The sequence below is a fragment of the Harpia harpyja genome, chromosome 12 (assembly GCF_026419915.1).
Source record: "Harpia harpyja isolate bHarHar1 chromosome 12, bHarHar1 primary haplotype, whole genome shotgun sequence".
Classification (NCBI taxonomy): Eukaryota; Metazoa; Chordata; class Aves; order Accipitriformes; family Accipitridae; genus Harpia; species Harpia harpyja.
In genome coordinates this window covers 10039986-10066753 of record NC_068951.1, presented here as the reverse complement: position 1 = coordinate 10066753, position 26768 = coordinate 10039986, and the positions used below count along the sequence as shown (strand labels likewise).

At 38.4% G+C, this 26768-nt stretch overlaps 1 protein-coding gene across 7 annotated transcripts in view; it reads right to left on the bottom strand.

Moving 5' to 3' along the window:
- Positions 1–26768, bottom strand: part of GTF2I (general transcription factor IIi) — an 81342-nt gene that overhangs the window by 43258 nt on the left and 11316 nt on the right. For 5 of the 7 annotated variants that reach the window (XR_008237364.1, XM_052802730.1, XM_052802734.1 and 2 more), the window contains exons 2-11: positions 26185–26290; positions 24640–24778; positions 11836–11970; positions 11211–11394; positions 10983–11011; positions 9763–9811; positions 9017–9060; positions 7513–7590; positions 406–465; positions 17–58 (exon numbers count right to left, since the gene is read on the bottom strand). Coding sequence is in view for 6 of the 7 variants with exons in the window: in XM_052802730.1 (XP_052658690.1) it covers positions 17–58; positions 406–465; positions 7513–7590; positions 9017–9060; positions 9763–9811; positions 10983–11011; positions 11211–11394; positions 11836–11970; positions 24640–24778; positions 26185–26283 (859 nt within the window). In the remaining variant the exon portion in view is untranslated. The remainder of the gene's footprint in view (positions 1–16; positions 59–405; positions 466–7512; positions 7591–9016; positions 9061–9762; positions 9812–10982; positions 11012–11210; positions 11395–11835; positions 11971–24639; positions 24779–26184; positions 26291–26768) is intronic. The other 2 variants (XM_052802732.1, XM_052802733.1) reach the window with 2 other exon arrangements.

The window sequence follows — 26768 nt, the reverse complement described above, 5'->3', positions numbered from 1 at the left end:
CTAAACACAGACTTACCATATACTTTGTTCTGTATATAGCCATTCACCTCACACACAGCTGAAAGAAAATGATCAAGTTGTACTCATAATACATAAGCAGAAGTTTACTAAACTTTATAACCAATTATGAAACAGACTGAATTTCATGATCAACCTGATGTTCCTTTAGTGATCAACCTGATGTTCCTTTTTGAATTTAGGAAAGAAAGAAATGAGATTCCCTTCTATATGTCTCTCTACTTGGACACCTGAAAATCAAGGCAACTGAAATTTTCGCTTCTGTTGAAGTTTAAGTTCCAATACCCTAACTCTTACTTCAAATCAAGGAAGCAGAGCCTTGAGAAGTACAACTCACACATTCAATTCCCAAAACAGATGTGAGAAAAATACAACCAAAAGATTTACCTGTGTAACTTTTTGCAAGAGCAATTTTTTCATCCATCTCTGATGTTTCGGAAGGGCCTGCTTAGGAACAAAGAGAATGGCTTTTAAACTGTGTCTCACAACAAACACATTTTCCCAGTCCATAGAGGAATCTGCCAAATAAATCTTAACTTCATATATCATATAGAATTTCATACTTTCTGTAATGTTGAACTTAGGAAAGACCATGTGAAATATTAAGAATACATAAATCCTTACTCATCCAGTTCAACAGAATAAAAAAGTTGAGGGGCTAATGGCAGGGGTGTGCATTTCTTGGACTACTGAACAGTCAGAGACTCATGCAGAACAGCAGGTTTTCAATTTTTTTGGTGTTAATAAACTAATTTTAAAACATGAAATGTTGATGGTTCTGCCTTTTTCCAATGAATTTTTAATCAGCTAAATCTTCCTGTTTGTTAAAATTTGTATTCCTAGGGAGTCCTTTTTGACTTTAAAATTTCTACCTACATTAAATAGACAAATTCAGAAAGATTAAAATAATTTACAACACTTCAAGGTTGTTTGCTTTTCATCACAACAGCTCTTTTGATGGCTATATATGGACTGCTTTAGAAAGGCTGCTGCAGAAAGCAGCACACAAATGACACTTAAAAGATTAAATTAACACCCCTAAAATCCTACTGCTTAACACTTTGGCACTCCTGCAGTTATACTGAAAGGAGTGAACTGCTTGCAGCACAAATGGCTTCACGCTGACCAAGAGATCATTCTATACCACAGAGATAGGTATATAAAACTAGCCTGTGTGTGGCATACAGGAATGTATAGGACTCAGTGGAACTGAAGGATTTGGACTAATTGTTCTGTGTAAATCAAATCATTGCTGTGTTCATTTGCAAAAGCAATCTGCAGAAGATCATATACCACCCCCCCCCCCAAAATTATGGCCATTTAGAGGTATGTTTAAAAGTGTATCAACAACAAATACTAATAGCTTCACAACAGAAAAATCTACTGTTAACTAATAAGGCAAGTGAAATATTTCAAACTCATTATTTCATACACACAGTAAGTAAGAAAAGATAGAAAAGAATGTTGTCACAATCACACTTCATGAGTATTTCAGTCAACTGAAAGTACATGTACAGCATCAAATACTGTGAGTTATTAAAGAAAATTACTATTTAGGGATTAAATTTTAAAAAGAAAAACATAACTATTAGGTGGTTACAATGTTTGGTTTAGACAGTTCTGCCTAGTTTGATTGCTCAGATTTTCAAAGGGATTTTAAATTAACAGGATTTCAAGTGAGGAACCTATACAAGCTTCTTTGTTTTACATGCATTTCTTTCAATAAGTGCTGTTTTAACCTGCTCCTGCCACTTTTTCTTTGCTGGGGCGTGTTTGGGTTTTTTTTCTATTTGTCTCTAACTCAGAGGAGCTCCCTGACTTGGTTCAAAACACGGCTCCAGAAAGTGGTACTGGCACAGTCAAGACCATATTCCAAAGATGGGAAAAAGCAAGGGGAGGCAAAGCAGCAAGGCAGAAGCCCGAGACATCAGTGGTGCTCTAGGCCACACAAGAAGAAATTCTCATCCAAATAGTGTGATTTGCAACTGTTGTGGGCATGTGGGAATAGAACACAGCCTCCCTGGCTGTGCTGGAAAACAACTCTGTGGACTAAATTTGCTTTTATTTAAATCAGCATATTCAGTGTACGCAACCAAATGGGAGTGTCATTTCCTAAGAACTCTTCAGAACATGCAATTATTATAATTCATAACGCACTGACACAGAAGCATGCATCCCATTATAAGCAAATATCCTATTATAAGCACATATTTTTGTGTTTACTCCTTAATTCAGAAATCCTGACAGGATTGTTTTACCTACATATTCTGCAGTAGTCTCTATATTGCATTATCTTCATGCCAAATACATGATGTCACACAATAAAAAAGGAAAAATAGGAGTCTTTGACACATTCAAACTTGAAGAAAAATTTCTCTAGTTAAAAAGATACACTTACTAGGCTTACAGCCCTTGGGATTAAGCACAGAGAATTCAATTCCTTCATCTTTAATGTCAATAAAAAACTACATATACATGTAGTAAATCCATCAGACTTTTTAAAAGTGACCCACCCAGATTATTTTATGAAACCTGAAGCTTTTTTTTTTTCATATTATGAAGTTTTGACAGAAGAAAAAACAGTATGAAAAAATTGCTTCAGGAATTAAAAAGTGTAAAACAATATACTCTGCTAGCTTAATTTAGTAAAGACTAGAAAATTAAATTTAAAAGAAATCTGAAAGTTCTGCCACCAGGAGATATTAACAAAAGCACATACAATTCTACTTTACTGCATTCATGCACATAACAGGCAGATACACACACATCACATAACTAAGAAGAGCAAAAACCAAGTACAGTGGTAACCAGATCAAAAGAAGTTCCATCTAGGAATAGAAGTATGAGGAAATCACAAAAAAGAAAAAAAGAAGAAAACTCAAGATAGAAGAACTTAATTCCACTGCAGCAGGTAGGATGCAGGAGGAATGATGGACACAAAGGTGGGAGATTTAATTACTAAAACCACAGGACACATTAGAAGTAAAATCTTGCAGTATGATTAAGTCTTGGAGTCTGAACTTAAGATTTGTAGGCAGAGCTAAGCAATATCACCTTGTATCAGAAAAAGCACCAAGTATGCTCTTCAGCTAAGAGCCAACTCTGCTATGCAACACAGACACTTAGAAATTCTGTAACACTCAGACTAAAATTTGGTCTTTCATGAGCAGATAAATACCTAACAGACCACTGCACCTAAATCTTGTACTTGGGCTGGGGTTCTGCATTGAAGTGAAACCTTTGTTAAAGATGGCTGTTGCCATAAATCATAAAATTCTGTAATGCCTGTTACAAATATGTAATTTTTCGCATTCTAACAATTCCTTTAAAAACAAGAGTAGATGTCATTCCCCCGACAGTCACAGCTATTCCTTCTGCTTACGCACCAGCAAACCATTTACTTACACTGAGATCAAATCTCTCAGCCTCAGTTTCTAATGGATTATGTCCTAACACTACACAGACAAACTTGTGCCACTTGGCAGAAGGAATGGATTTATCATCTCATGGGTCAGCATCATCAGCAATGCTCACTTTTCTGGTCTTTTTTTCGCTACACAGATGGTAGCAACGTGAACAATATGTAATTACCAGGGTAATATCAGAATGCCTTTAGGAAGCACAACATTGTGCTTTCTTGTTTTCTCGATATATTCTCTGCAATTTCTTGGTTTGAGATACTATCTACACACTAAGTCTTACATTATGGCGGTTAGAGTTCTGCCAGCCTAGCTTTACAGTTTTAGCCCCATTAAAATGGACGTTACTTCTAGTATTCTGGGAGATTGCCAAAGGACAAATATTTTGTTGTTAGAGACATACTAAAAGACATTCATGACTTTCAGCGTTCCAGAGTGAGAATAAAAACACAGTTTACATTCCCATTTGGGGCTTTTTTTCCAGCAGAAAATATTTTCAATCTCATTTGGTTTTGGATAAATGTCCTGTATTTTAACTGCCTTGCTAACATTTCCAGAAATTCCAAAACTGATAGCACTGTTCAACCACATGGTGTTTTAAAGAGAAAAGATGTTAGGCAGTTTTTACTCACTTCTGAGTGGTTTATAAGCTAAACCAGTCAGTTCATTAGACAACAGCTTGTAAGCTGAACCAGCCAATTCACAGGACGCACTGCTTACAGCTTTTTCCTTCTGCTTTCCGTTCTCTTGGTTTTAACTTCAAGGCATCAGTGGTAACTGAAGACTTGCATCCACAAAATTGACAAGATAACATGCCTCTTTCAGGAAATATTTGATCCTTAGTCAGCAAATTACTCAGTTCTGCATGGGCTATGTCTCCAAAAAGCTTGCTTTACTGTGTGCTGATGAAGAGGATTGGAGGTGGGACATATCCTCAAGAAATTTTCTTCATGTATTCCTGCTTCTTTGTAAATTCAAAAAAAAAAAAAAAGTATAGCTCTTAATTCTATTCTGTTAATTCATTCAGAGCTGTTCTCACTCTGGCACTGATATTTTGATCTCCTTTTTTCCATCAAAAGCCATCAAGATAGCCTGGGTCTTGTGGACAGCCTTCTATTAAGAAGCCAAGATACCTATCTGTTACTGTCCAATACATTTATGCATCAGCTGAACAGTCCCTCAACTGCAAGGAAGCTGGTATAGAAGCTAGGAGGATTTACAGGCACAAAGATGTATTTGCATCAACACAGTACAGAACACATGCTCTGCTACTTGGCTTTAGGATCAGGCCTTGCACATACTCAGCTGGTTTGGAGCTCTGGCAGAAATGAATGCTGGACTCTCTGCAACAGCCATGGAAATATTCCCACAGCATAGTAATATGCTTAATCTAAAAGTACAAACCACAGTTCAAGGACTAAACCACATTTCAACCACTAAACTAAGAAACAGCATTTTAACTAACATTTCTTTTCGTAAGAGCCTTAATAACTGGTACTTATAGGTAAGGTGTATGCAGGAATATCAAATATGATAGCTGGAATGCTCCAGTATGCATTATTTAGTTCTGCAGGTCTCTGCTCAGTCCTCTTCCTCATTTAGTCAATAGTCAAAATCTGGACCTTTCTTCCAGAACAGGTTGTCTTTGATATCACCCAAAGCATTTAACACTGCAGTGACCTTCACATTTGTCCAGGATACTGGAAAAAACCCACCCACTGCCATACTACTAGTGCCCACTGATGGAAAATTGCCTCTAATACTCTGTCAAAACACACACATGAAGTTTTTGATGGCTAAAGTCCCTATTTCCCAGTCTTCTCACTGTGTACTCCTAAAACATTTCTAAATTTAGTAATACAGTATTAACTCATGGCAACATCCAAACACTGCAACATTCTATGAGATAACAAGAGATGAAAAGAACGTCCACCTACAGGTATAATTTTTCCCCTGTTTGATTAACAGGAGAATTTTGCACACAGCACTTTGGTCAGCATTACAGATTTGTGAGAGGAAGCAAACACTCAGAGAAAAACAATAACCATGAAATTTCACCAGTAAATCGTTTTCTCCAGGAAGCCCCAGGCACATTGCTGTTCTCTAACAGTTAAGTTGTTTCTTCTCATAAATCGATAAGCCCAGCTTTTGCTGTAGGGTATTTTTAGTAAGAACTATGACCCTAGCCATTTTCTTTATTTTGTAGCACGTCTCTACAAAGGCAATGCTTGGGCAGACTTGCGTCATTCCTCAGGAACACACCTCAGGATAACTGCACTTTTTTAAGGTTCACTTCTCTGCACAGCAACATCATGCACACACAACCCCCTATATGCCTCTTGAATTTATAGCTCTCTGCACTTTGTACAACCTTTGGCTTGAATCTGAGCGGTAGCAACTCGAAGAAATGAAGGGGAAGCTGCTTTACTCTGGGGAAAGCGGCATGACCGGACACGGTAACATCCCTTTCAGCTCACAGCACCGTATCACTTCTACCACCACACTCGGTTTTGTCTGGTTTCAAACGCAAGTTTGGAGGGACTACACTGGGAGGGAAGAAACGGGGAGTTATTAATTGAGCACCACTTTATCTGAAAGAGATATATAGTGCTCTTCACCAATCAGAAGATTTAAATTTAGGGTTCTGGAAAATACAGCAGAAATTCCTCCCCCCAAACCCACATTGCTTAGACTTCACTATGGAAACATATTGTATAAATGGGATTTTTTAGCTCAGACAAACATGCTGCAGTACAATGGGTTACTATTTTGTAAGGAAGCGATTTCAGTACAGACTCTCTTCAAACGGCATTGGATTACACTTTGGGCTATTGGCCAAATTCTGACATTGTTTTTATGCATGAAATGGAAAGCCACAAGGGGCTGAAAAGCAAAAAGATGACAGGACTTGGCTTTGGAAGGAACAATGATTAGGTTGTCTCTAAAAAAGTATCTATTTTTACTACATTATATCATGCCTGTAACCACCCCCATCCCCTGAGGCTAGGCAATGTACAAATATGAAGAAAAGATAATCCTAATACCAGAGAATTCACCTTTCCAATTCTGAACTTGAGTGGTGACATTTTGCTATGCTGTACAGTTAAGATCTCTCTGAACAGTGCTCGTACACTACTTGAGACACGCCAGTACGAGAATATTGATTCTACAATCCTGTAGTTAGTTAAAGCACATTAGAAAATAATCTCAAGAATCTTTGTGTCTAAACATGCACAAAAATGTTATCTCAATAATATATGATATTACAAAATGAAAGGATGTGCTGTTCTGCACTTCATTGTTGAACATGCAGCTATCCTTCAGAGATGCGTGTCAGCTTGCCTGTGTTCCTCTGTATTGCTCAATTAACCTAACGATAAATGCAAACAGGCTGAAATAATAAATTTAGGGTTCTAGTTATTTTATATTGCCATTTATAAACATAACTTCTTAATTACTGTTCATTTCAACCTACAGAAATAATGATTTCTTTTCTTCCACTCCAAGTTGAGGTTAACTTGCAGTATTAACTGGATATGTAGCGATGAGGCAAACCCACTGAGACATACCTTAAAACATACACAGAGCCCGAGTCATGGACCTCAGGAATGTTGTTACGCTTTGTCTATATAAATAAACTTTCAATACAATTTTGACACATATTGGTCATTCCATACAGGAAAAGTGATTGATACACTATAAAAGTTACTGAAACTTTAAACTAAAGAAAAGATGTGCTCTAGACAGCATCATTATTATGGTTTATTTCCCGTTTAAAGAGGTCACTGGAATTAGAGTGGAATAACAGACCCTCAGAAAAAAACCCAAGCAGTTCAAGACTCCCAGAATTTCTCCTTCAGCCAAAACACACACATATGGGTATGCTGAAGTTGTACTTTTGCTCTTTTGGTGTTCTTCAGAATAAATGATAGCCACCATGGAAATACTGTATCAGAGCTAAATAATTGCACATTTAATGACCAAGAATAAGTAAAAAGAGAGAGCACAGAGAGAGCAACACTTAAGCAATCAACCCTTTCATGAGGTAAACACATATGAAAGTTAGTATCATTACCTGGAATATTATATTGATAATAGTCAGGATCATCTGATTCCTCCTTCACTGTTACTGTTGCCATTTCCAAAGCAACTCCTGTAGAAGCAACAAAGGAATCAAAAATAGAAACTAATAACCAGATTCTTAAAAAAAAAAAACAACCAAACCCAAAACACCCACCAAGATCCTAACTGGACTCTATTCAAAAAAAGAAAAAAAAGAAGGATTTTCAGGTGCTGAGACACTAAGCAACTGTTGAGCTAAAACAACCTGCTAGTTTCTTATGTTTCAATTTGGTCACCACCAGAAGGGATTCAGGATTAAACGCCTCCCTACAAACTAGACATCCTTAAAAATGATACCTTGGATCTTAAGAATTTAAAAAATGGCCTCCTTCCTTTGTGCCCATTACCACAGCCCCAAAAAAAAAAGAAAAGAAGAAAATTATTTTATCACTCATTGTGCTGAAAGTACTTCTAGACCTACTGCTGCTCACTCCTCTGTACAGCCAAGTTCAGATACAGTCTGCATCAAACTGTGCTGCTGATGGAGCAACACCAAAGGTCCTCAACTGCTCTTGGCTTCCTTCAAGTGAAATATCCCCTCCATAAGCCTTCACAGCATTCCCTAAAATGTTTTCAAACCATGCCAACAAAAGGAGACTTACTTAAAATGCCTAGAAAGCAGCACTGGAAAGAGTCTAGGACTGACTTGATGCAAAGCTCAAGTTAACTCTTCACACACATTAAGCTAAATGTGAACCATGCAGGGTTCCCAAGCCACAAGTTTAAAGTTGCGAAGCACAAAGAACTAGAGCAAAAAACTAGACTAAATATAAAAACTTAATTCTTATACAAAATGCTGAGCAGTGTAGCCCAACCCAACAAAAGGGAAAATCACCAGCTTATCTCTAAGCACACCTGTCACCTCATTGGCTTTAATGGGATTATTCATGCCTTTACCTCAAAGCATACACTTAAGCATTGCTCTGCTGCAGATCACAGTGCCTTGCAGGATCATGTCCTACCTGCAGGGGAACTTAGGAATGCTTGGGCATTTTTTTTAAACAACAAATAATGCCTTTTGCTATTTATTATTTATTTATTTCCATTTTAGCTAGAAAATTGTCATTCTGTCATTTTCAATATTTTAGTAATATTAACAAATAAAGTGTTTTTCGCTCCCCATTAGGGACAAAGTGATCTTGAATTAGAAGAAAATAAAACCCAAAGGATGATCTTCTGCACTTAAAACTAAAATACTTACAAACATAAATTACTTCAGTGTACAAAATTTTACAAATCTCCTCCTTCTAGAAATGGAAACATTTGGCTAAGATTCAATACTTGATAAAAAATCCAATTGAAAAGTGGACAATTTTAAGGAAATAAAAAGTTTTTCTTCTCAAAAAGGATGGCTTTTTGCTGCTTTTTTCTTGGAGCTTCCTATCTTTGTTTAAATTCAGCCTTCTGAACAGAAATGGACCATTTTTTTCCAAATAAGGGCAAAATTTTGAACATACCAGAATCCTCGTTCGGTTCCGTTTTCACTTGAATAGGAGGACAACTACAAAAAGAAACAAATCAAGCACATTGATTTTACTTGACAGCCTGTAAAGCTTGAGGAACTTTCCAGAAATGTGATAATTGTTTTTTATAATGTCAATCTCCCAGTACTTTTTTTCCAACTAGGAACATAAAAGTAAAAAGCCCTGCATCTTGGCTTATCTGATTTATCTCAAGGGAATTGCCAGGAATCTCCTATCCCTACATTTTCAGGACATATACAATATTCAAAGCATTTTTACCATTTAATGAGAAGCAAACTCGGAAGCACAGAAAACTGATCCCTGTTTTCACATTAACCAATTTTTTATTTATTCCAGATATAATCTCTTCATTTACTAACAAAACAATTTATTTTAGTTTTTTTAATTGAGGAGGGGGAAGGAAGCAACATTACATCTGTTCCCCATTGCTGCCGTATCATAAAACATGACAAACTTATCCCTGACTGACAGACTGTGAATTAAGAACACTCATTGGGCTAATTAAACCAAGGGGAAACTTTGCCATCTGTTTAATTCATAACAGTTTCCCCACAAATAATGGTCAAAAGAAAGAGAAAATTCAGCTTCATGCTTTTTATAATCCCAGGCAAGCAAAAGTTATCCAAAGGTCAGCTGGACAGAAAAAGCACATTAAGAGAAAGATAAACTATATGAAAATACATAGTTGATACAAAAATACTACATTATTTTAAATTCACCTTCCACCTGGAGGTATAATTGAATGTGAAGGATCTGTCATATGAGCCCCTGAAAGTTAAAAGACAATCTTTGAATTTCCCGTACTCCGTTTACCTTAAATACAAATTGAAAATGTAACATTGATTTCATGAAGCAAAAACCTGTTCACATTTTACAAGCATATGTGCATAATTTCTGTATTCACAGATATGAGGGAAAGATCTCATTAAACTGCTTCATTAATGTATAAAGCAACATGAATATAAAATTACTTCAAATGTGCATTTCACCATGCTTTTCACTGCTCTCTTTCATGATGGTAAGTGAAAATCTTGGGAAACAAAGGTAAACAAGTCTTTCACCTAAACTCTGCTAAAAGAAAATGGATAGTTTTACAGAGATTCAGCTTAGTCCTAAATTACAGCTAGAAACAAATAAATTATGTTTTTAGAATGTCATTTACCACACTGAAAACCTGACTTGCATTTTCAATACAAATATATTATTACCAGAATCTCTGTAATTTCCCACTCTCTAGTCTTCTTACTGGGCACAGGCAACACATTTCTAATTTTATTAATCCAGCATCGACTTCTGGCTGTTTGACCTGAGAAAGTGAAACTTTTCTTTTTTGTCTACATTCCTATAGAGATTGCTTCATCCTCTTCATAAAACAAATCCTCACATATATGAATTTTCAAGTAAAGCAACATGATCCCAAGAAAGGAACAGTAGAAGGGATTTCTTCTAAGCTAGAAGTGAATCTTTGTGGAGTTTTTTAAAACTCACTCTAGCTCAGATTTTTTTAATGCATAGAAGCTTTCATAGGAACTACAACACCTAGCCACTTCAGAAGATTAAATCAATTTTTAAAATGAGATATAAATGCCCAAATCAGCTATGTATTGGAACACAGAGCACTGCGAAGTCTTAGCATCTTCTAAAAATGCAATGCAGTCCTTCATCAGTTCACTTCTCCTTTCCCTAGGATACTATCCAATTCACATTAAATTTAAATTCAGTAAAAGGAGGAGGATGCAATAGAACAAATTTTATCTCTAATTAGTTGCTCATGGCAGAACACATAAAGGAAAAGGTTATAGTTCCATAAGTAAGGCAACTCGCAGTCTAGGAATTTCTGCACAGTTTGCCACTTTATCCACATGACCAAATCTTGTATCTATATTGCTATCTAAAATTCTGATCTGTTTCTGTTTAGTCTGAGTAAGTAGTAACTTACCTAGGTGTTTCTTTGGCTCTAGGAAAGGCCTGTGTGGAAATATAGAAAGAAAAACCCATAGCTTTAGCAAACACATCATGACCTACTTGGTAGCGTAACACTAAAGAGAGAGCAGTCCTGTTTAAGAAAAACAGGCTGCAATGTATTTAATTAAAAATTAAAATTAATTGGACTTAATTTAAGTACAAAACCAAAGTGGACAGACCAGCACAAGACAGAGCAAATAACCTTTTGATGGTAAATGAGATCCCTGACTTGTTTTCCAAAATCCACTTCAGGGTTGAAACATCGTAATTTGCTGGATGTTTAAATGCAAGTCCTTCGGGCAGGCCCTGCACTACCACAGCAGACTGGTCCCTCTGAATCTTCTCATATGGCACAGGCACCACTGTTGACTTTCCTAAAGCTTTACCTAGGAAAAAAAAAAAAAAAAAAAAAAAAAAGATGGTTTTGAGGTCAAGAGCGCTCAAGTTAGCAAAAGGACAAGCCCCTTATAAAACTTTTTACTTTGGAGAGGACTGGAGCGAAAGCAAGGTGCAGATGCAAATCTCTACAGGAAACCAAGTAGTGCTCGCATTAACGTGCACTGGAACCCACTGAGATACAGCAGCTTTCTTGAAAGAAAAATAAATGGCCTGTGCTGTGCAATAAAGTCAAACCACATCCCACAAAACACATCAAGAAGAAAGCTATCCAATATATGTGTATGTTTTAGAATCAGCTACTAAAAGTTAAACTCACCACCTTAACAGCGGTATAGTTGGAAGGCTAAGATCATGCAGTACTTTCCTCCCAACTGGAATAAAAATATAGAAATCCAGAACAGCTGTTTAGAAGACTTCAAAGCACCCACCATAGCAAAAGCAGAAAAAGTCCTCCACAGACTTTCTGAGAGCTTCCAGTTCCACAATATCCACTGTCAGTCTGTTTACAGGTGGTATACTTTTTGTTTTCTGCAGTTCTGCAGCCCTCTCCTCTTCTGTAACACCTGGCAATTAGTTATAAAAATAAGACAAAAATAAAATAGTAAGTTATTAAAACTCCCAGTACCTAGTCCCTCCAGTTAGGCTACAGACACTCAGGAAGGAAGGATTCCTGCTGGAAAATCGTAAGAATTTATTTGCCTTAGAAGCAAACGCACTTATCTATGTACGTAAGCAATGAGTAAATTTAAATTTACACCAAAAATATTATATCTTCCTTACAACCTTTGCAAATATCACCCTCTGAGGTGTAAGAATGATGAATTAAGAGACACATCCAAGCAGGATTTTTTTCTTTTTTTTTTTTTTTTTTTGCATGAAGAGGTAGAAAACACTATTAATCTCAGGACACTTTTTATGGAAGGGATCTGACTTTTGCCACAACAGCTCCTGTATTTTTCAAAAGACATTTTAAGTACACATCTCTTGTCGACGAATAGGAGGCGTTGCAAACAAGGCATCATCATGCAGAACAGAGAAGATTTCAGCCCTACACCTTGTTCTAGTCTCTAAGCAAAAGTCATTGCAAAAGGAGCAAGGGAATAACAACACTTCAATATTAAAAAGCAAACAGAAGTGACTGTTTCAGGTGGCAGCCTTCCTTTCTTATTGTTCAGTCTTTGCAAAGATTTACTCAGAATCACCCAGCAAAAATAGGGGAAAACATCAGAGATATTCTGCATATGAAAGAAAAAGCAAGGGAGATCTGTGTTCCTATGTGCAAGAGAAGTGCTGAAGTTGTGTCATGACTTCACCATGAGCAAGCACAGTGGTAAGCCTGAAACACTGTGATTTACATTACCAGTACTGCTGGCATCATAATTCTACGCTAATACAAGAAAACAAACATCAGTCTGAACAACTGATTACAAATGGGTTGTGAAATGAGCTGAAGCAGCAATGCTTTTAGTAAAAACACATTTATAATCTTAAAAACTCGTATCTTCATTTAAAAGAGAATCTCCTCCTCTACAGATCACACATCTGCTTTGTGCCCTGGAAACCCACCTCCATGCAACATTTAGCTCTCCAGCTCTTCAGGCCTGAAACTTTTGCTTTCTCTGCAATATGACACATAATAAAAAAAATAATGCAAATATAGGTATATAGTAATATTCCACAACACAGGTGCTTAACTAATGACAGCTTATAAGGTTTGCCTGCAGACTCGGGGATAAGAGACATCAGTTTCATTTATAGCTACATGCAATGTCACTTTTTGGGTGGGGTTTTTTCCACATAAGAGACTGATTCACTGAAAACGCCTTTATGACCAGTAGCTTCTCAAAAGTGTACCCACACTCTCTAAAAATAATAAGCATAACAAAAAAATAAGATGCCAACACTGCTTACTTCCCATTAAAATGAAAAGCAGACAAAAAGATAGAAATTTTCCTTCTTAACTAGAAGAGAAACCCATACCGTTTTTTTACAGGATTTTTATCCATTTTCTTAAGCTCACATCATGCATCTGCCTCCCTAATCTCTCCCACATTTGTTGGCCAATTTCAATTAAGTCTGACAAAAGAGATCAAGTCTCAAACATAGTAAGATTTATAAGAGGTCTGCACAACTGATCAAACCTAGCAGCCATTCATCTCCTTCTGGCAGCACTGACGGACACATCTCCACTTGTTGGAGGTTACACACTTTACAGGCTCTGTCAAAGTCCTCGCTACAATTACTAGAGCACCCAGCAGGATTCAGGCTACATTTGGGAGGGGATGCCTGGGACATGTGCAACAAGACCTGGCAGGGAAGAGGGATAGGGGGCTGTATTTACAGGGTAAATGGCTCAGGAAGGGTGAGGAATGGTTATATGGTAAAAGAATTGCATTCTGCACAGTTGGGAGTATACTGCAGGATTAGTCCAGTTACTCTGCAAAAACTATTCCAGATTCAGAAGGATTACAATGACCCAACTCCTAACAATTGTCATTTTGCACTGAAAGTCCACATATGGTGGAGTGTCTCTTATCTTCTTGTACTATCCAGGTGTTTCGGTTATTCAGAACACCATTCCCTCTTACCTATCCTGATCAGCAGCAGACTGGGTTTGACAGCCCAGCCTACCACTTGGCTGGAAAAGGAATCTCCCAGATGTCACCATTCTTATAAAATGAATAGGCTGCTTTAAAGTAAAAAAAGCCCTCTTACAAAAATTTTTATGATAGAACAAATAATGGAATACTTGAAACGATCAAATTTTAATTTGGCAATTTTGTCTTGTTGCATGGCAGCAATTAGATAGCTACACCCTGACCTCTGTATGGACAGATGCTATAGCCTCCTGCCTTAAATAGATGCTGTCATGCTTATAAATTGATGAAGAGAGTTACAGCTCAGCAGTGTTATACTACACTTATTCTGAAGGTCCACTAAAGCATGGTTTGAGTGCAGCAGACTAAAATAGGCCATAAAGCACGTCTGTCTTCAAAGCACCTGACTCAGGGGTAAGGGGAAAGCTGCTGTTTGGAGGAGGCAGGCTGCATTTCTCCTGCAGAGCAGAGCATGCCCCACCGGGTCGTGCTGCAGACAAGTGACAAAACCAGCACTGTCTGCTTCTCACCAAAGAATAAGAAACAAAAATCAAGCTTTAGCAGAGAAACAATTTACGTAACTGAAATTTCCTCAAAAATGTGACCTGAAGATGACATGCTACACAAGCAACAGAGAAAAGCTGGTAGGATTCAGTATCTGAAGCTGATGGAGCTCAACACTCCTCTAGCAAAAGAGCTGTCAGTCCCATGGTACATAAGGCATCTTACAACATCAGAAGGTTTTTAATCAGGTGATTTTTTAATCCCCCAGGTAGAGAAAGTAAAGAAGTGATCATACGGGTATGAATGTCACCCCTGCGCAGACGCTCTGAGAGGCAACTTAAGGGCAACAACTATTTTGTGCCAACACTCAGGTACATATATTTTATCATTTGTGCTTAAGGAAAATTACTCTCTGAAAATAACTATAAGCAATGAAAGAGGGAAAGTAAACGTGTGTGTGGCTAAAAGCGTTTTGCTTTGTTTTATAAAGCATCCACCCAGTTAATCTGTGAGCTTTTTAAGGCCATCCAGTTTTACACTTCAGGAAATTGGGCAATAACCTCAAATTAAAGAAAAATAATTTTATGATTATCAAAGGATCACTTAAACCACAAGAAAAGCAAATCACCTGAGGCAGAATTCAGGAGCCAGGAAACTTCAAAAAGTTCGCCCATCTACAGTAATTTTCTGTTTGTTTGCGACTCAGAGAACGGGATGTGTGGTCTCCACTGAAATGTGACTGAACTTTCTTAGCAAGTTTTTTAAACTAGCTGTTAGCTTCATACCCCTTAACTGGCTAGGCAGAGACAGAACATGAAAGGTTTCTGATAATCAAGCCAAGCAACCTAGCTCTAATAGGACTGTAAAAGAGGCCAGTTACCCAAATCTGAAATAAACACAGAAAAATAGCACAGAGCTCTGAGCTAGGCAGGGCATGGCTAAAGCTAGGCAGGGCATGGCTAAAGCTAAAGGTGCTAGAAAGAAAAGGCATCTGGACTGGCACACAACCTGCAAGAGTCTCTGTTCCTGACACATCTATGGAGCCAGAGAGGCAGATGATGGAAGCAAAGGAAGCACCCCTGAGGAAGGGAGGCAGAAAGTGATCTTATAAAACTCTTCAAAAATAACTTGTGTCTAAGTATGAAACAAGTTTTGAAAATGCATTTTTCTTTTAATTTTGAGAACTTGGGAAAAGAGGTAAACAGACTTGTAAAACAAGGGAAATTGCCAGTAATGTAAAACTTAAGAACAACAGATTAATTCACCCCTAATACCATGAGAGAGGGCTTGCAAAGGAGACCATCAAAAATGCATGGCTAGCCAGGGCTGGCCATCACCCACTTCAGGTAAAGCCCTTCTACCAGTCTGGGAAGTTGGGGGAAAAAAGAAGAGAAGGAGAACAGTAATAGAAAGAAAGAGTATGGCAGGCCACAAAGTAAAGCTAAAAGATAGGAGAATTATTTCCATGTCTTTCATTAAGATCTAGGCTATTAATGCAGAGTTCGGCTAATGAACACATATTAATATGAGAAATATGGAGCACAGGACAACTCAAAAACTACATTATTTGCATTTCAAAAGGTTAGGCAGAAGGGGACTGTAAGCTGAACCATTTAAGTGAGCTCAAATGGAGACAGAAATGGCAAAAAAAAGCAGCTCTTACTCTAAGAAAGATGGGGATGATTGCTTTGGATTTTATTTTTATTACTTGCAACTGTGTGATGAGTGCTAGGAATGTTATCTTTAAACTAATTCCCAAGCATGTGATTTATTAGGAATATACTGATCAAGTCTTTAAGGGTAGATGCTTTAACTCATAGCTACATTCTGCAAATACAAAATAGAAAGTAATTTGAAACTTAAATCTTAAATCAAAAAAGCTCTTGGGGACTCCAAGAATGAACACAGTTCAGTTAATTTATCAAGCACTTGCAACCGCAACAGAAAAACTCCCCCAAAAACTAGGGGTGGGGCAGAAATAGATGCAAAATATGAACTAATGCTTCCAATAAAGAGTACGATGTAAATACTTTAAGAGACTGGGAAAGCAGAAGCCCAGAGTGCTGGAGGCAGTCACAATGTATATAGCAAAGTGTCCTAGCTTTCCAGCAGGAACATCTGAAGCTTCATGCTTTTTATTAAATAAAGATGTCCCATAAGTTTTAGCAATCAGGGCACTCCAGACATCTTTGCAGCATCCTAGGGAGATGGGGACCCCCAGAACTAACTCACAGTGCTAAGGTTTTACAGTCACACAGAGGTCTGGGCACAAATGCAGAAGACCATCTTGCACAGAGCGCTGCAGACACACAAGAGGAAGCCAGCAGTTACCATGCCCACAACTCTCCCAAGCAAAAAGGATTATGAAACTGTTCCCTAATTAACCCCAGGCAGAGCCAGCCAGGTTAGCATTAACACATCACTGAGCAGGCATGATGCAACCTGGCTCACGTAATGTAAAATGGACAAGGGAACGCTCATGTGATCCCTTCCACTAGCAGAGATGCAAGGTCTTAACTCCCAAGTGGCAGACACCGTAGGAGTATATACATCAAGTTTGCCAGCACAATTAGGCTGGGAAATAGTGATGGGCTACAGTTAGTGTTGCCAGGAGCAGCCATCTATCTCTTCTGGTCTTGCAATTTGGAGAAGCGCAAGTAATTCCAAGTCATCTGCTGCAAAAAGGGAGTTGAAAACTCATGAACACAACCGAGAGCCACAGCTGAGTAAGTTCCTATTAAAAGTGACTGGGAAGAGCCTGTTTCAGCAGATACGCAAACAGAATAAGCATTCAGCAAAGGTTGTTTTAAAGAGGCCACTCCCAAATAGCTGGAAGGAAATCTGGCATGAAAAAAGAGGTAGAGAGTTACAGAAGTGTAAAACAGCTCTGGCTTGGCAATAGGAAAGCATCCTGACAGTCACAGCTTTAAAAAGCAACTATTCCAACATCGTTTTTTCCTGCTATGCATTCTGTAAAGTGTACCCATTTTGAAGTGCACTGGAAGACCAAAGCTAAAGCAAGAATCACAGATACAGCCACCCATTTGCACTTAAAATAGGTAACAGATTAGTGATGGCATACACACAACTCCATGAGTGTTTTGTCAGGATTAATCCTCCACCTGGCTCTTATTTTTCTTTCATTTACTATTTATGTCTACAATTTAATGACTCCTTTCTCTTCCAAAATATTTTGTAGTTTCAGGAGCAGCAAAAGCCACAGAAATCTCAGCTGGCCACAGAACAGTTTAAGGCCAAAGAAAATGACTGTGGGAAACCAGTTTTCCACACTGGCACATCATCATCAAAAAGAACTGGTATTTTTAAACTAGCTGCATTAGTGTCAAGGGATTAGCCTCTGAACAACATAAAAAGGTGTCAGCTAGTTACAGAATGGTATTTTCACTATAATACCGCAGCATATAATCAGAGACAAAGATGATGATGATGAAGATTGTCCTTTAGATATTATAACAAGGACAAACAAACACGATCAATAGCAGTTAGACCCACTAATAACCTCTGTTATTAGAGTAATACTGTAAAGGTATTAGGCTGCTTCCATACAGGTCAGGGGATTCAGTCTGTACTCAATTTCAAGTCTGAGACATTCTGCTTTAGAGCTGAAAAGCTAAACACCCCATTTAGATACTGCTTCTGAATTACTACAGGCATGACAAGCAAGATATACAGAATATAATCAGAGGTAATCACAATAGTAAGGAAGAAGCAAACCAACTGTATTAATACTTTACTTACATCATTACCAGAGCATCCAGATAAAGTACCATAAAAGGACTACATCCAGACTAGCAGTACAGTACACACACTAACTAGCAAGCTGCAGTGTCAGGGGCTATCTCAGCAGATTTAGTCAAAGACATTTTTAAGCACAAGTCTAAAATTAACCCAGAGCTACTGAGTTAATAAAAATATTCACACTACTATAGCTTGACTCCCACCTATCATCTTCTAAACACAAGATCTGTGCATGATGCTCTCAGGCCTGCAATATCACAGTCTGTTCAGCATTGCTTATAGTAAAAGTGCATAGACAATACACAGACGAGATCAAACACATAAATAGCTTCATCCATTAGAAAAATGAAAGAAAGCAGCAAGACTTGCCAGTCAGAGCTTCAGCATGTTAAAATTTATATTTACACCAATATGCTATCCGCTTTACTGAGCTTTGGTCAAAAAATATTGAAGTAATGTATTTTTACACCATGCTTTTTGGATATTGTCACCTACAATGGGAACACAGTTCAAGACAAAAATACTATTTCTGAGCTATTTAAATGCCAAGGAGACTTTCAGAAATTTTCCTCTAGCTTTTTAGGTACCTAAGTTGCTTTATAGATCTGGCCTTGTTGCTAGCATTGCTTTAATTATTGCCAATATTAGAACTAATTGCACCTGTGGTGGTGCAATGGAGAATACTAACATTTTTTAAACCTCAATCACAAAAGAAGTATTGACTATTTTATTTCATAAAATATTTCTAGTTTGAAAAAACCTGTTAGGCAATTTGGAGTGCATGTACCTCTTGTCAGTAAGAAACAGCGTAAGACAGATAATGACAGGCAAAGGAAGCTGCTGCCTTCAGACAGTTGGACTTTAGGGCTGTAGTGTCCATATGCACTTTTCCATAGGAGATGACTCCAGCCACCACCCCGAATTCCTCTGTAGGAAAGTCCTCATGCAGGCAGCAACCATAGAGCTCGTATTCACTGCTCATGAGATCTCTTGAAGTGAGCAAAGCCATCACTTCTGATCAAAGTGTATCCAGAGCATTCAGGTTGCCTTCCAGGTGCCCAGGATCTCAGTACGGTGTATGTGATACCATCGAACAGCCCCAATCCCAGGTAGAGCGCACTATGTTCACCGACAGCACTTTTGCTGTGCTGTAGTATCACAGCTAGAGATGCAAAACAGCCTCTTAGAACATGTGAGTAGGTTTGTCCTGTGCAGTCATAGTTCAAACATTAACATTTAACGTAAGGAGAAACTATTTCTGTCATTCAGAGAACAGCAAGAGTAAGATTTCATGAGGAGAATCCCTAGAAACAGATCAAAATTCTGCCACTGAAGGGAACACAGAAAGCAAAGACAGAAATGAGTTATACCTCCTTGCCATAGCTGAGAAGATGCTGCCTAGAAAACAAGGTCTAGGCAGTAACAGATTTGCTTTAATCCCACACAGGCATCCTCCAGACTATGGGGATGAACAGCTAGGGATGAAGTAGACTGACACTCTCCAGTGTAGTTGTGATGCACAGACCGACTACTCAGAATCCCATTTGCACATCCTTGAAGACCAAAGGATTGCTCTACAGTCTTCTTGTGCATTTGAAACTTTCTGAGAGATTAAGCTAAAAAGCTCATTCCCCACAGACATCCTGCACAGTGAACAGCAGCTTCTGTGGAAGCCAAAACCTGAAATGAGGACAGTCACTGCATACCTACAATTACAGCTATGGAGTAGGAAGCCTGCATCTACCACAGCAAGACTCTAGACACAGTATAACTTCAGCCAGAGATGCTTAATTCTCTCTAGACTATAGGGACAAGCTACTACAAGCCCAGAAATGCCAATTTCAGGTATTCAGATGGAAATTACAGTATGCCAAAGCAGTCCAACAATTGCCAATCCAGTTAGAGACTTGCCAGTTTTGAGTTTGTTTTTTAAACCAGTAAGATCTAGCCTTTCAGGTTTCTGTTTTTGTTTGCCTTTTCTGCCCCCCTCTAAACTGCTGAAGCATTACATTAGTTACAGAGTCAAAGAGATAAGGGAGCACAATGTCAGAAGAAGAATTCCCCAGAAAACCTGATACTTCTATTTGCTCAAAGGCCAGGATTCAATGAGACAGAAGCCTAGCCGTAGATCTTCAAGCAGGCCCGCAGTAGCCTAGTTTATGGGAAGAGTCATTTTACTTGCCTGCAGATAATGGAGGATATCCAAAAGGGAACAGTAATCCACATACCCAAGATACTGAGGAGCCAAAGCTGAGCAATCTTTCCCAAAAGGTCTTTGGAGCATTGTGTGCCATTCATTCATCATGAGCAGGAGGAACAGCTGTGCCCATTAAAACCACTGGGATTCTGAGCATTCTTGAAGCTACAAGGAGTTCTTGCAACCTGTGGCTGGATGGACATGGAGGTACAGGTAAGAAGAGTGAAAGATGCTGGGCAAAAGTCTCTAGCAGGACTTGAAGCCAAACTCTGGCCCATACCAGATGCACTGTTAAAATCAGTGTGGAAACCTGAGGCCACCAGAAGGAAAACAAAGGCTCCTAAAAATAAAGGACACATCATCCAAGATGAACCATCTACATATGCAAGATGGCCCCACCTCAGGCAAGCGAGCCCAGAGCCCTGGCACCAAAGAAGGAAAAAAAGCAGCATGACTGGGAGAGCTGACAGAAAGCTACAGAACTAGCAGGATTACGCTTCCGTGCGACCTACATACCGATGGTGCAACAGCCGGTACCAGTGGAAATGCTAGCAGAGGCAACCAAGATTCTTGGAGAACAATCAGCTCCTTGGCAGATAGGATGGAACACACAGTGCTAGGTAAATCTCTTTCAAAGTCCAGAGCAGATGACCAAAAAGGTGTTTCTGAGTCATGAAGCTCTTCTGAAAGGTCACTTCTGACAGGCAAATACAGCCTGCGGATGATGAGACCTCTTCTGGTTTTTTTGTTTGTTTTATAAACCATCTGCAGCTCCATTCAAATGAGAATGAATTCCACAGAGCTGATACCAAACCTCGACCAAACTTCAAGGGAAACTGCCAAGATGACAAAGATGAATACATGAAGGGAACAGCATTCTTGAAGCACCCCAGGAATAAGTCTCCCATTCACGATGGCTGATAACCCAGAACTCTGCAGCAATCCAGAGAGCAAGGAGGCACTTCATCTTGCTGAGGCCATCCAAGAGGAACTGAGGACCACACAATACACTTCAGCAGGGAACAGCAACTAAAACAAAGAGGTACTGGTAGGGCAAGACGTGTATGATCTTGACTGCTTACAGTACACAAGTATCCATGCTTGTCCACATTCTGAATATGAGCAGGTACTCGAAGAATATACTCTTTTTATGTACAATACAAACTTACAAAGGCTTAGAATCACTGACACCACAGGTTACCTAAGTTACATGTTATGTGTACAAGCACATGCAGTTCTATTTGATTGAAACATACCATTTCACTGTAACATAGGGCTTAGCCATCTTAATTAAGAACAGTTCAGAAGAATATATTATGTGACCCAACTTTAAATAATTAATGCCTGTTGACTGGTTCTTCAACACTCACTACACAACCCATACTAATGTTAAAAAAAGCATTGCTATAATTTGTTTCTAACGCATTTTCTTAAGGTAACAAGGTACATGAGGTATGCGCAGGACTCCTCCTTCCCCTGCAGCTAGGCGTTAGGGAACCCACGTGGGTGAAAGTTGTTATGAATGAAAGCCACAGGAAACCAAACTCCAATGCTGCTTTCACTGAACCGCTGTTATTTTTATCAGTCCTATACTGCTAGAAAGTGTACATGCTACTTCCTTCATAAACCTCATATATACACTTCAGCAATTTAGCCCACTAAATGATACTCGTTATTAAAAGTAAGCAGTGGGTTTGAAGCCTGAGGCCTCCAAATTCTGAAAACTCTTCATATTTACTCAAACTATACAAAGGAGCTGTGGGAAAAGTGGAGGTAAAGACGGGAGACACATGCTGGCTTGTCACAACAGAGTCAGACATAACCAGAGGAATGCTTAGTAACTACACTTCTGTTTCTATACTTAAAGAAAAATGAAGAGACCTATACAAGTGGAGAGCTAATTCTCAATACTGTCAGCACCATGTGTTCCAGGGACTGACATCACAGCTGAATTTTTAAAGATTTAATTCTAACAGCAATGTAAGAATCTCCTGGAAGCCTTTATTAATCATAAAGGAACAAAAAGGGCCCAACTCTAACTTACTAAAAACGCACAGAACTGTGGCCTTCCTGGACTTTTCCAAAACACCTACTAAAATTGCAGCTAACATTGTCTATTGCTAGCTTTCATATTTAACTGAAGAAACAAGGTGCAAGGGGAAAGGAACTGTAGCCTCCACAGTTATAAGTTTTAGGTCAAAAGATAAACTTCATCAAGACTTCAAAGTTGTCAAAGGCAGTGATGGAATCAGCATCGCCAGGAATACGTAATGCTATTATTCCTAATAATTGGTGTTCTGAAGTCAAGTTTTCTGGAATTTGCAACATCTTTCTCAGCAACAGGAGAAAACTACCTCCAGCATCAAAACTCCAGAAAGTATGGGGGATATGCACTTAGTGAAACCATGAAAGCAATGACTGAGGTTAGTTGGCTTTATTCACACAGATCTACACCACAATGTTCTGCAAGAAGCATAATGAAAACACTGTTTTCAAAGCGGATATTGTTTAATCTCGTTGGCCTGACAGTACAAAACACTGCCCAAGAATGAGCATCTTGTAACTGGAATAAAGCAAAGGATCAGAATTATCAGAACTAATGTAAGATTTCAACACATGCACGTATCTATAGAAACCACACCTGATACAGTCGAACGCAAGCACGGATGAGAAGCCAGTGCTTCCCATGGTACAGAACCAGAAATACAGATCTAGCCAGGGAGATCAAACACCAAATCCCAGTTATTTCAGACTCCCTACCAATAGATGTGCCCAGTATACAAAGTCTCCTGTACATCAAGGCCCATGATACCACTGTACTGGCAATAAAACAAAGTATCTAGGACCTCTGGGAAGACCTTTGAGGAACAACAACAACAAAAAAAATAAATCAGGTGAAGAACTGAACTCTCCTCCATTATTCAGCTAAGAGTTTCCATAAATACCAGTATCAGAAGACTGCCCCTGTAAAAAATAAAAAAGGAATTGATTCATCCTATACTTGATTCCTCAGTGAGGTCGTAATTCTGCATTTTGATATCAGTTATCTCTTACAATGCAACATTGTCTTGACTTTCCTTAGAGTAAATACACTTATGCGCAAGGGAAGTCACTGTCCAAGCAAGTAGGACAGTGGAAAAAATCCAGAGCCCCACCACGAACTAATGACCTCAAGACAGAACCTCCAGGAGAATTTTAGCTAGCAGCAAAAGCATTTTTAGGAGCAAATGTTTCTGTTATAGATTAAACACAGTTGCTTTCCAAGCAGCATTTAATTAGTCAAGCCAGAACATTTTACAGCTGTTGCTTTTGAACTCCCCCAAGCCCCCCACCCCCCCGCCTGATTCTTCTCTCACAGCCTGCTCTTGACCTGCATCTCTCCCTTTCCCTAGGCAGGTAAACATACATTTCTTTATTGATAAAGCAGTATCCATCAACAACACTTTCCTAAATGAGCATATCAATGCTCCCTCAAAGAGCCACTGAATCTTTCAAACCCAGCTCCTAAAAATACTGTCCTGTACCAATGGACTATGTTTTATGAACACAAAAGTTCCACTGTTTTACTAAAAAAATGAAATTAAACAAAATCACACCCTAGAAGTACTTAAAGGAGTACAAAAGTAATGCAGATGTAATTTTAAGTCATTATGGTATAGGTATATATTTCTGTTTACTAAATAACAGTGATATAAATAAAGCTACATAAAAAATAGTATCTTGTCAAAAATGTGTATCTGCTTCAATAAGGCATAGAGCAATCTGAAGAACCAGGACCATTGGAGCTGACAGAAGCAGTCCACTACCTGTTCAATGTCCTGCCCAGCCTTCATGAGTGGAAAAAAGACTTGGAGGAAAGGATACAAAGAAAAATTAACATACACGTGGAAATGCAGAATGTGTTGCGAGGGTGGACAGTCTAATACTTCTTATTGTACTAGTTTGTCACATTATCTAAGAAAAAATGAACACTTCCAGCCACAGTTGAAATAACACTCTAAACAAGACCACTGTTATTGATCATTTTTACGTTCTTAAACAGATGGTTTTGCCATAGCCAGCATAATTATAGCACGTAGCCATGATATACAGAACTTTGCTCCCCAAAGTTCTTAGTATTATGCAATACACATTAAGCAGCTTGTGAAATACAAAAACACAACATTGAAACTTACAGTATTTAACAAAATCCTTCTGAAAATCTTTCCTAGAATTGACAAAGGCTCTTCCTCTCTCAGTTCCAACTACAAACACATCTGTTTCATATACAGCAACACAGGCAACTTCTGCCTTGGACTTGGCAAGTTCTTTACACTACAAAAAGAAAAACAAGAAGTTTTTATTACCATAGTTAAAAGTACAGTTAATAGAAATGTATGTGGTATCATGTAAAACAGTTATTACTCCTGCTGCCAGCATCCACCCTTCAGAAGGTACTGCGAGTAACATAACATCAGCCATTAGCAAAGGACAATTTATACATCTGGAGTGCTTTTCATCAGGAATCTTAAAAGCATTGTTGATGCATTAGTGAAATTAAGGCTTTGTCTAGACTCAGAGATTGCACTGTTTTTAATTAAAATGATTTATGACATCGATCCATGTGAAATTATCACTTCCCTGTTAGATAATCATATTGAGTGTCTTACTCCAACTCCAACTTTCAACAGAACGTACAGGAGTTTTGTTCATTCACAGCACACTTATGTTCATTCAGAAAGGTGTGGTTGCAAGCAGGAAGGCTGCCTGCAGTCTGCCTTGTCCTGCCTGCTGTGCTCAGGCTCAGGTGAATTCCTCCTGAGCAGAAGGATTGCACCTTCCCTGTGAACACCTACATGTGTTCTGCTAGGAGAAATTTCTGGCAAAGAAGTAAGGCAGGAAGCCTGTGGTGCAAGGAGAGAGCAAAGATCCCAAGAAAATTAGTGAGACCATCAAGAAGTGATCACAAAAAGTCAATTTCTCCTAGGAACTCAGATCAAAGTTTGCTGCAACCTATAAAGACACCAACTACTGCAGCATGAGAAGAAAAAGTGACACAAAGCTTTTAGGAACCAAATATACCCATTGGGAAAAGAGGCTTGCAATCCATTATCTTATAACCATCCCATTCAAAGTTTCATTGCTCAAAAGAAAATTTTTGTTCTTGCTTATCATTTAAGACAACAATTTTAAAGAACCAAATCTTTGACAGTGCCTCAACTTCAAGGAAACAGGACAGACATTTCCACTCACAGCCCTGGCCAACCTTAAACCCCACCACGCAATGATAAAATAACTTCTACAAAACAGGTGATATGCCAACTTAAAAAAACCCAAACAGTGTTTTCTGAACAAGTTTTGTTGAATTGGTACAGCAGCTGAGGACAAGGCATTAACCTCAAGACCATTTATTCACTCTATATTACAGATAACAAAGACTAGAACATACTCTTGCCTTTCAACCACACTCTACCTGAGCAATCAAGAAATATTTCCCATTTATTTATTTGACAAAATAATTTTTGAAACAACCACACCACAACAAGAAACAAAATGACTGTTAAGACGACCATTAGCATGATTTTCCACAAGCAAGGAGATAACAATTACAGCTGGCTGAACAGCACGCAATAAGGTAAAGATATAACATTACACTTTTCCTGCTCCCCAGCAGGAGGCAATATATTGGTGTAATCCTGCACATGCCAAGACAGTTATGACACAGCTGCTTCTTTACTAACCATTGACTCAAGTGCTGACATGAGGAATGTAACCACCATTCTGCTTTCAGAGGAGTCTTCATCATGGATGGATGTTACTGGTGCAGTAGCTTGGGCCATTTTCCTCCTGTAAGATGAAATAATAAAAACAACCCTGTTCAGATACACACAACAGTGCAAGAAAACTAAAATCTCTCTTACGCAAGCAAAGAAAACAAAACAAAACTCAAAACCTCAGAACATACCCCACCACACACAAGCAAGCAAATATACAGGTAAATTAACAGGAGGAAGTGCTCACTCTTCTATTCTTTCATGCTTACTGCTGTTTCATCCAAAGCTGGAGCTAAACATTCAAAAGTTAAAACGTTGTGCCATGACTAGACCACAAACTCTTTGTGCCTAGACAGATGCATATTAATTGATTAGCTGAATTTACATTGATTTTTCTTTCTAAGCATGTTTGCAACTCCAGCAGTCTAGATAAACACAGCAAAAACCACTGGCATTAACGTACAGAAAAGAAATGGCAAATCATAGTTACAACACAAATATTAGAACAATCCTTCCTGTAATTATCATGGCCTAGCTCAAAACAAACCACC